This window comes from Schistosoma mansoni (genome assembly GCF_000237925.1).
Source record: "Schistosoma mansoni, WGS project CABG00000000 data, supercontig 0062, strain Puerto Rico, whole genome shotgun sequence".
NCBI classification, from domain to species: Eukaryota; Metazoa; Platyhelminthes; class Trematoda; order Strigeidida; family Schistosomatidae; genus Schistosoma; species Schistosoma mansoni.
In genome coordinates this window covers 14,113-25,948 of record NW_017386029.1, presented here as the reverse complement: position 1 = coordinate 25,948, position 11,836 = coordinate 14,113, and the positions used below count along the sequence as shown (strand labels likewise).

The following is an 11,836-nucleotide window of genomic DNA, read 5'->3' as shown; positions in this document are numbered from 1 at the left end:
TATTATTATTATTATTATCATCATCGACAATCGGATTGATATTTTCCATTTTTACAGGTAACAATGACAGCTCCGTGGAATGTGCAATATCTGATGGATTTGGTTCACATGATGCATTTTCTACAAGCAAGAAGAGAACGATGTAATCAGCTATGGATAGAACAAGGTGTAGTCTTTTCAAATTATATATATATATATATATAGAGAGAGAGAGAGAAGAATAAACACAGGACAAAAACTTCAGTATGATTTATGATGAATAAGCTTTAGCTGTAGTAAGCTCATGACCAGGTTGTTCTAGCGAAACAACTGGGTATGGATACATTTAAATAAATGATGATAATTAATGAAAGTCATCAAACAATAATGACTTGTAAACTACGTTTATATAAAAATGGATCTTATTTCAAAATGAGCAAGAGTGAGGAGTAAGGGTGGTGATATGACATTTTTTATCAATGAATAAAAGAGAGCCTTTCTCTATTGTTATTAAAAGGAATGTATCTCAGATAACCAATTTTTATCTCTTTAGAAAAATACAAAGCATAAAATTTTGGACAATTCTATCTATACTACAGTTAAGTATCAATCTAGACTTGTGAACAATGTGAAATAAGTCTCGTTCAAAAGTAAATACTACTGAGCTGTATGCTCGGAGGTATTATTTAGTTGAGATCCTAATTCCTAAGGTTCATAATCTTCAGAAGGTAAATACGAAGAGTTGACTACTTTATTTTAGCACAGCACAGTTCAAAAGATCAGTAACACACGGCACGAGTTTGAGAGAAAAGTGAGAGTGAGAATATCAAATAACAATGAGAATGAAGTCGTAGCACATGTATCAAGCGTGAGAATGAGTCATCAAGCGATTTAAGTAACTACCCTTTAAGGTAGTAATAGGAGTGTTTATGAGTGCTATAACACAACATCAACCACAAATTCTCAAACAAGCATGGGAATAAATGGGCAAAAGATAGGCAAGTTATTACTGACATAAACAATACTGTCTGTCGAATAAGTTGATTAAAGGGCTTGGTAATTTAAACATATTCAAACTCAAGTAGGGATAGGGATGATAGACATCTTTAACTTGATTTGATTGGAGATATGGTGAGAAATCAATCACACTCATAGGTGATGACTCACTTTTCATACAAATGAGCTTCACTGAGATTTTCATAAATCACCTGAAAGTATTTCATTAATGTGCAAAGTACTAATCAATGCTCCTTAGTTGTAAAATATACTTGTCAACAATCGGTAAGATAGGTGTCCTAGAGATGGATCTTGGTTATGAACATTTACAGTCAAAATATTGATTTCACTTATTAGTTTGACTTATAAAATATTTATTATCTGCCTTGAAAAATCAATACTTCTCTAAATGTTGTTTCCTTTCTTCAATTTACAGGTTCTTTACAAAGTCCAAATAATTTATCCAACACTCTATTAACTGATAGTGCCTTGCCAGAAACATTATCCACTGACCAAAAATCAATTGGTACAGTATCCTCTGAAATGACAAATATTAACAGTCTTTGTCAATATCAATCAAATAAACCAATACTCCCTAATTCCTCTGTGGATACCAGTTTACATCAAGTAAAAACCGTTTAGTTTCTGATATCTAAGTTGTTAACCTGATCTACCTTGATTATATTATTCTTTTTGACCTTATTTGATCTGTATTTATTGACTGGTAACAAGACCTTTAGAAAAATAAATATTCATAATAAAGTAAACAAATGAGTTCGTAATACACATTCAAGTCAATCAGGGTTATGTAAATATGTCATCTAATATATATTTAACTACCGTGACGAAAGTCTTAGAAAAGATTTGATTTTGTTATGGTTCACATCAAGGATTGACCTAAATTAGAAAAAAACATTGAGAAACAGGGAGTACTGAACAACTTTTTCATTCTAGCATGGGACTACCCAGAAGCACATACTCACGACCCTATCAAGAATTGAACCAGAAACTTCAGGTCTCACTAAGAGCAGTTAATTTTCAGAGGTAATTGTTATAGATGAAGCGAGATTCTATTACCAGCAAATTTTAACTATGCCGGATGTGAGAGAGATACCTACCAATGACACTAAAATATGGTTGATTGATATCATGAACTGATGACTCAATTATTTGAATTCCGATCCACCATAGGATCATAGATTCTCATTGTTGAAGAATCCCATACTAAGAGCAAACGGCTGTTTAATGATTCCTAACTTTGTTAGATGTCTAATTGAAATCGCAGTCTGTGACTTAGGCGATGACAATTCAACAATCTCCACAGAACCACCATATATATATATATATATATATATATATACTACACATTAAAAAAACTAATACATAACTAGTGAAACGTTTGAAAACTAATTAATAAAGTCTCAGTTACATCATATTATCTGTTGCTATTCATTTGATTGTTTGGCGGCAGAGATTTCCAAGGAAGTGAAACAGATGTTGAATCCCTTATTATCCATATATCTGGGTGTTAAATTTTGTAAACAAAGATTTGACTAAAAATATTTAGTAGGACTATAAGTCTGTCATCTGACTGCTTGATTATGTACAATCATGTAGATTGTACTGGTTAAAGTTTTAAATGGTGAAATTTTGGAAAAATTCCCATTTGAAAATTGGTTTTACAGACTAGAGTTTCTTTCACATTTACATTTATTCCTAAATTCTGTTTTTGTTTGGTTTCACAGTCGTGCTATACTGTGAATTATTTTAAGCTATAAAAATGAACCATTGGATTCTGGTCTTGTGCTAGAAAAGTCAGGCTTCCACATCGAATTCAATCCCAGATGCAGTCGTCAGTGCATACTTTAAAGATGAGGTTAAATAAGATAAAACGGTTGTCCAATACTCTTTGTTGGAAAGATTATAACTTATGAACGAGCTAATCATATTTAAGATAACAGGTCATGGATTTTGGTGCGAAATTCATACACTAATCAGACTGAATACCATTTTGACACTATAACTAATATCCGTTCATGATGACAACGTTAAATCTAATTCCCGACCCTAACATTTAATTCTAAATCTCAATCCTAGTTCTTCATACTAATATATAACCTTATTAAGTAGATAAACATTCCAAAGTTATTTTAGCGTTGCCCAAAAGTCGTCCATAAATTAAAATCTTATTCTCTTTATCAGAAGGGGTTTTGTGGAGATTTTATTATTAATTTGGATATATAATTGTAGAACCTGAAGAGAATTTATCGAAAAGAATATTCTTCGTTCAAATATTAGTCTTTTAATATTATAGTTGAATTCATGAGTCATTTGAAGCTACATCACCATGGAAAACGCGAAGGTACTAGACGGCCATTTCGTCTTATTGTACACTCCTCATCAGTGCGCATCCACGATCCCGCCTCATGAGACTCAAACCCATAACCTATTAGTGTTGCGCGTCAGCGCTTAACCTCTAAACCACTGAGCCGGTCGGCATCCAACGGTGCTAATGTCTAACTTCAACTAATCCACGAAATTGAGTAACCGTCCACCATTTTCTTCAGTGAATTACTGTCTCACAACAGACCCGGATGAAACGGCCGTCCAGTACTTCTAGGTTTTCCATGGTGGTATAGCTTCAATCGACTATAAAATTATCCTCTTAATTATTACTTTTCTTTTTTGTTTTCTTTTCAAATCAAGCATTGTATTAAACAACTTGTACGTCAAAATTGGGATTTACGTACATGGTTAAATCAAATGTCTGATCGTTTAGAACGTTTAGAATTATTGACATCTAATAAAATAGAACATAATAATAATCCAATTATTCAATCAACAAATACAAACAATCCTAATAATAATGTAAATATATCAATGAATCAAAGTAAATTGTTCACTACTGGAAATGATAAAGTAAGTATTTTATAAATGTTCGCTTCAATAGACAATGATCTCATTTCAAGAAACACATCAAAGCACGGTACAACTACCGGGGCGCAATTGTTGTTTTTGCATTGCTTACGCAGAATCATTACTCAACACTTTCATTCTGTTTTTTTGCGGGCAGACTCATTTTTTCCATCTTTTTTGAACCCTCAATAGTTATGCAATGAGTCTTTGTAGTATTCGTAATCATTGGTGGGTATAGATAGAATGATTGATTAGGCCGATCTCCACCACCCGTGTTACCGCTCACGTTAGTACATGAGATAAGTGCCATGATCCAGGAGTCACGACGAAGATGTGTGAATCGGATTTCGCCTCCCCATTTAACAAAAGATAAATATAATTTTCATTCATACAATTGACTGAATAGTATATTTGTTGTTCCCCCCCCTTCCAGCCATAGTAACCTGGTGAAGCCTAGTAGGCCCTTCTGAAGAAGAATGCTACATAGAAGCACGGCGCAACTACCGGGATTCAATAGTTGTTTTTGAATTGCCTACACAGAATCATTACATCTTTCTTCCTTTTCTGTAATTTTTTGGGGCAGATCTTTATTTTATTTTTTGGGCAGACTGATTCTTTCTTTCGTTTTGAACTAAAATAATTGTGCAATGATTCTTGTAGCCTTCGTAGTCATTTGTGGGTGTAGGTAGAGTGGATGATTAGGCCGATTTCCACCAACTGGGTTACCGCTCACGTTACATCATGGAAACAATCTCACTATCCAGGAGGCACGACGAGGAAATGTGAGTCGGGTTTCGCCTCCTATGTTCGTTGTACAGAAGAAAAAAACTTTTTATAGTCAATTTTTATTCTAGTTAGTGTATACATTAGTAGTTATTCTTAACTCTTTAAAAAGCATCATTCAACTTTAATGAAAATTGAGTCTTAAAATATAATCTACAATCTGTAATATCTTGTAATCGTATCTCTTGTAAGTTTAGTGACCCTAGATCTGACTCTAATTTGATCGTATGAATAATCGTTATCGAGTTATTGAAATATACATCCCAGTTACCCTCGTATATTATGATCGACTTAAATCGCGTTGGTGAATAACGGAATTAAATAAGTTATATACGAGAATGAAGTTTCAATGAGTATATTTCATATAATCGTTGATCTGAACAGACAATCAAGGGGATGGATCGAAAGAAGCGAAGAGGAGAGAGAGAAGAGGAACTATAAACTCAGAAAATCTAATGAAATATTTAGGTTTATTTATTGTGATAACATGATGAAGAAAATAACTCTTCCCATGGTTATTTAATCATCTCAGTGAGAACCATTAAAAACTGAAAGGATATGGCAAGTCCTGAACGATCATCAGCTTTATGTATTAATGAAAACATCGATTGTTTTTAGTCTTTTGTGTTTTCTGACTACTGATTAACTCTCCTGTTAATTGCTGATGCAATTAATTTGGGGGAAATCGTCTGTGCACACTATTTGAAACTTTTTGAAACGACAGACAGATGGGAGACCGAATTACTCAGGACTATTTGGAAGGTTTCAAACAAGGGAAAATGGAGCATAAATAAATTTATTGTCAGAGTATTTTAAACAGATACGTCCGTCATGTTTTACAGTTTGAGTATTTATTGAACATAAAACACATTAAGAAACTATTAGTTTGCATGTAATCGTTTTGACTGACATAAAAATGTAGGGAGCTTTTATTATTATACTATGATATATGTATCTTTTTATTTTGTAGTTTATTTCAGATCGACGATTATTACCTAATTCAGCATCATTTAGTGTACAGTCTGGTAATAAATCAATAACCGATCAAAATGTCCTTAATTCATTATCATTTTCTGGATGGAATAATTCAGTTAATCCAAATAATGAAACAAATTATAAACCATTAAGCAATTCTAATCCATTTCGAATGCCTAGATCAATTTCAGCTTTAACAGGAACTATAGATGAAATGAATATAATAAGATCTGAATTTAATACACCTTATTCAACATATTTAACAAATAAACCAAGTATACCATCTTCATTGAATGAAAATTGTAAGATTTTAAATTCAAATAATTCACATATTACTTCCAAAGAAACTACTAATTTAGAAGATGATGGATTTCTACAATTAGCCAATAGAAAAGAGGTAAGAATTCAAAATCATTGAAAGAAGTAACAGAACTTTAAAAAGTTATCAATTTGTTATTAACGATAGAGAGGATGCTTGTTATAACTCTAGGGGATTATGGTTACAACAGTCCTTTCACTTGTTACACGTATGTGGGACGTTAATTTACCTTAGACGAATATCTACACTAGATTCCCACCCAGTGTCTATTCTACAGGACTTCTTCAGAACTCAGATCAAGAACACGAGATTAGCTGACCACAACGTCAATATATTTCACACCAAAATCCGACACAAGGAACAGTCAATCAATAACAGTCCATCAATAAGTGTCCATCAATAAGGAACAGTCCATACATAATAAGGATAGGGGAATATATATAACACATATAACACCTGTCATCCTATCTAATGTCTGACTCATCAAGACAACCAATCATTATCATTCTTGCCCACACATCACAATTATTCATTACATTCTAGTTTGTCATAAACTCGACCGTTGCTGCTACATTGAGGTGGTTGTCAGGCTTGCCTATCGTGATGAACCAATCGAGTAATACTGGCTGGAACAATCGTTCCTCAAGGTCCCACCATGCCAGACAGGTCGGTTGAAGAGTGGTAAGACTAAAAGCAGCAATCCCAAGGTCCGATGGTGAAGTCGCACTGCCGACTGTACAGAGGTGTGACAGCAGTAAATTGTTTCCTTCAGACAACTAGCATAACAGCGATGCTGTCTTCCTACAAGGAGGGGTGGAGTTAGAAAAGGTCGACCCTAAAAATGCATACCTCGCCTTATCCCACGGATTTCCGTCTCTGGCGGTAAGGTCTTTTGAAGAACGGAGTTAACCAGAACATTACTCACAAAAAGGACGTGTTTGACCGGCCTTAAGCAGTTGTCCCTTGGGCACTGAGGTCATGCTTCCAGGTCGTTAAGCTCAACACTAATCCAACTTCCTTTTCAGGTCCCTCAAGAAATATCCTTCCACGGTGTGGGCAGCCGGGAAGTGATATTAGCCCTCATACCCATAACTGACTGACTGAGTTTGTCAGAAATGTAGTGCTACTCAAAATCTGAGTTGTATAAATAAACAACACTATTAGCATAGGTTAAGTGTTTTTGGTAATATACTTCCCTATTTCAACTCATTATTACTTTCAGGGAGAGAAAATTCATTTAAAGAACTTTGATAATAAACGTATAACACTGAGATAAAGAAACGTATTTAAGTGATTCAAGAGTTTTTATATGATTTATAAACTTATCTAGACTCCGTGTAGATTCCGGCGAGACTATAATTTGTGGACGAGCTAATCAGAAGCCTTTGAGGGATTTCAAGGTCACTGTGCCAATTTCAGTACCTGATACTCATGCACGATCGGTTCACAGGGGATTTTAGAGATGTGACAATTAGGCGGCTACAATAAATGGAACTACTAAGAAGTTCCTTTATTTGTAATTGCGGTAATCAAAAGACTTGCGGACCTTATGCAAACTACCGTGATGTTGTCCTTCGATGTGATATATGTTGGAGGAAGACGTCTGCTAGAATAGGAACATTTTTCCCTCGATCTAGATTGAGACTAAGGCAAATTATATTAATTACTGCGAACTGTATAATAAAAGCACCAGTAACATTGGCTGCAATAATCGCAGATGTTACTGAAACTTTGGCTGTACAGTGGTAAGAGTATTGTAGGGATATATGCTTAACAAAAATGCTAAACTTACACAGCGGGAGTACACACAAACAATAATGAAGCTATGTGGTCGAGGCTGAGAGCTTTTGTGACCTTATCATGGTTCCAGAGACCAACTATTATGGAGCCATATGGATGAGTTCTCCTACCTTATGTATTACGATTTTAGAACCTTAGAACCTTTTTCTAACCTTGACAGGTTTCTTGACCATGTAAAAGAAGTGTATCCACTTTAATTCTTTGGTTTTGTATAATATATTTTTACTCTATATTGAGTGTTTACTGATTGGCTAATATTTCTCAAGGTCACTTAAGATTCGTTCAAGGGTCGTTCATAAATTATAGTCTGGTCGAAGAGAGCAAGAACAAAGATTTCAGCAAAATAACCTGAATTCATTTTATTTTGTTTGATTATCGTCAACTGCTTACAACTGTAATATTTAAAAAATCATAATGACAAAATGGGTTCGAATTACCTACATGTAGGATTTTAATTGGAATTTGCTATGATCCGATATCAATACAGTATGGCAAGGATGTAAATAGACTTAACAGACTCTTTTATTCGGCTACGTGATATTAATCTTCTAATGCCTTTATATATTAGTAAATAATTCTTGAATTCACTTGACACCACTATAAAATCCAGGTTAGCAAAATTGTGGTGGCTTAGCTTCGTTGATCAATCACCTTGACAACCGTTATTATATAAATCCAAACGGTGTTTAAACTTAGAAGGCTATAATAAGTGGCTACTACAGTTTATTAACGGATAGCATAGATAACAAAGTCACAAGCACATCGGGCTAATTAAAGCAGAGAGGCTAATGTATATGTGTGAGCGAATAAAGAGGTGAATTTATAGTCAAATCGAATCAAGTCGCAGCTAGGCAAAGCAAATGCTATTATTATGATTCGAGCACAGATATACATGAGAAAGAGAATGATTCATCGAGCGATATTTAAGATATTAACATTTTATCTAGAAAGAGATATGCCCGTAGGCTGTCACATGTGTTCAAGCATACACGTTTATACAGACATGATAGTAATCATAATAATACAGAGAAATAGACAAATTGTTACTGTCCAAATAACATCATCTGTTAAATGAGTTAATAAAAGTTCTTGACAAAACTTAACCGTAATCGAAACCAATTTACGGAGTTATATTCACTAGTTGTTGTTTACTTGTATCTTCCTATTGTTATTTAGGCCTGCAATTGATCAGTCTTTTGTTGGCATAACGCGATGGCGTTTGAAGCGAACGGTACTGAGTTCGAGTCTCAGAGTGAACACCAATTCTGAGATGCAGGTACATCCAGCTGACGAGTCCCAAATGGGGCGAAACGCGCGTCCTCGATTCCACTGCTAACCACTATCCATCATTGCATATAATCTTAGGAGTGTTGCTAATTGTTGCACAGCTAATATGATGATTATAATGTAGATCAGAGGGGGTTTTGTGGAGAATTTAGTATTTTCACAGTTGAAATCACGAGTCAATTGAAACTAGACCACCATCAAAAACCTGGAAACACTGGACGGCCGTTTCGTCCTACTATGGGACTCCTCAGCAGTGCGCATACACGATCCCGCACTCGCGAGATTCGACCCCAGGACCTACCGGTCTCGAGCCAGAGCCCTTAACCGATAGACCACTGAGCCGGCATCCAACGGTGTTAATGTAGTTAAAAATGTAACCAACCATGTTCCTCAGGAGTTAGTGATCAACTGTCACAATAATAATATTACCTATCTTTAAGTTAAGATTTGATAGAAGTCATTCACTTTTGTGATAGATCTAATACTACAACATTATGTACAAACAAATGATAATTCATCCTGTCCTCTACTCAAGATAGCAATCATTACTTTATTGCGTTCTTATGATGGTTACTCGATACAACATCTATTATAATAACTATGTACAGCCTTAGCAAACTCTAGAAATATGTGAATTGTTGTACAGATAACCAATAAACATATGCTTTCATTTTGATAGACCATATTAAAACTTCCTCAAAGACGATAGAATTTTATAGGCTTCCCTCCGAGCACTAGTCTTTGTCAAGAGTTATTGGTCATTTTGTAAAAATCTTCCATTATGTAATCCTTAGAAGTATTTGTAAACTCTCAAATATAAATGGGTTCTTTATCTGATACACAAATACCCTATTCATGCATCTAATTTACTTTGTACACTTCGTACAAGTTTCGTCACCCACAGACAATAGGTTATTTGTTCGATATATTCTATTCATCAGTTGTCTGAATTTTGAATGTTAACTATGCTATTTTTTTCAGGTATCTGAGTTACAAGATAAATTCAAAACATTAAAACATTCTTGGTCAATGAAAGGAGGCAATAATCTTAGTATCCAAGATCAAATATTTGGTGTGACAAGTTTGCCACGTTCAATAAGTGCAGTAAATAGTCCATTAGAAGCTATGGCTTTTGAAACAACAGTTTCGAGTAATCAGTTGATGAATCAAACATGTTCACAAAACAATTGTTTTCAAACAATAAATTCCAATATGAACTGCGTACAAACACTTCAAAGCTCCAAAGGAACTGAACATCAAATCAAAGACGTCACTTTAGTCTCAAATGAAAGAAATGGCACTTCATCATTTCTTAAATTATTACCACAACCTCCAAAGCGTAAAAACAGTGCAACAACACAAATAGATCATAAAATGAATAATCATGAACATACATCTATTGAAGCAACTTTAGGAATTGGTGAATTAACAGACTACAACACAACCAATGAGCTTTCTAAATTAACAAGTATAGAACAAACCAGTGATTTGAATGAATTAGGAAATTTCAAAAACACTACCACGTATTTACCAACTGATTCGAGGTGAGACAAAGTAAGCATCAGTCTATCAGGCTAATTCATTATCTTTTTACAAGTAGGTAGTAAATTACAGTTAACTATTAACTTAACACTATTGTAACTTTCGGAGTCAGTCCATGTTATATGTGGATGATTTCCAAATACGTGTAAACGACGTCACTGAAAGATTTGAGTAAACTAATAAATCCTTAGACTCAATTCTATATATATCTTAATAGTAATATTCTGTTAAATAGGTCAGCACGTATCTGAACTCATTCACCTAGTAGGTCATACTGTTGTCCACTATGCAAATATATATTGAACTTCTAATTGTAGGGGATATCAAAACATCCATTCAATAACCTCAAATGCTAAAAGATATTGATCAAATTCATTCTATAATAATCACATTGGGAAAATACGATCCTTTGTGAGTAATAACAATTAATGTGTGAAAATTAGTGGAGAGGTAAAAATAAAATCATATAATAGGAGGAACAGTTTCATCTTATTTATTTTTACGGGGGCTGGAAGGACCTTGCCATGAACACTTCAGTAAACATAATAAATCAAAAACGCCTGAAAACATTGACTTCTGAAAAGTGAAGTAATTACGACGGTGACTGAGCATAAAAATCCTTCTTGACTGTAGTCTGAATTGATGTTTAGTACTTCTCTTGAAATACGTGTCCCACTAATTGATTATTCAGATAAGCAAGCTTAGAAGAGATAGTAAAACTTGGTTAGCAACAAATTTAAAAAGTTGACTTCATGACAGAGTGCTTGATAAGTTGTTATAACGCGAAATATATTGTGTTGCGATAGGACTACACGAAATTCTACCGATTGACCAAATTCAGATATCCTAGTTCGACCCCAATACTGTTCCCCAACTCCAATAAATCAGAACACAGCCGTTAAATGAGAATTGTTTATGGGGTCAGCAGCAGAACAAAAATGGTTTACAGACAAGGCATATTTATACAGTTACGATGACTATTAACAGTAACCAATGGAAAGGAAGGACACGTGAAGGTTATAATTAGGACGACTCAAAATTGACCAATAGGGAAACGACACATGAAAGTCATAGTTAGGACACTGTAAATAATGGCCAATAGGAAATAACATGCGAATTATGTGAAGAGTCTGAAAACATACCATTTTACATTCGAGATAATTTTTGGGATATTCTTGTGAATATCCTAACATAAGTCCTATCAACTTCATAGATTAATTGATTCAGCTGAAAAGTAAT

General features: G+C 34.2%; 1 protein-coding gene across 1 annotated transcript in view; it reads left to right on the top strand.

The window, feature by feature from the left end:
- Positions 1 to 10,603, top strand: part of Smp_163650 (C-terminal pdz ligand of neuronal nitric oxide synthase protein, putative) — a gene marked incomplete at its 3' end in the record, with an annotated part of 102,529 nt that extends 91,926 nt beyond the window's left edge. The window contains exons 6-9 of the mRNA XM_018790525.1: positions 1,412 to 1,602; positions 3,682 to 3,894; positions 5,645 to 6,046; positions 10,037 to 10,603. Coding sequence (XP_018646158.1) covers positions 1,412 to 1,602; positions 3,682 to 3,894; positions 5,645 to 6,046; positions 10,037 to 10,603 — 1,373 coding nt within the window. The remainder of the gene's footprint in view (positions 1 to 1,411; positions 1,603 to 3,681; positions 3,895 to 5,644; positions 6,047 to 10,036) is intronic.
- Between the last annotated feature and the right edge of the window lie 1,233 nt (positions 10,604 to 11,836).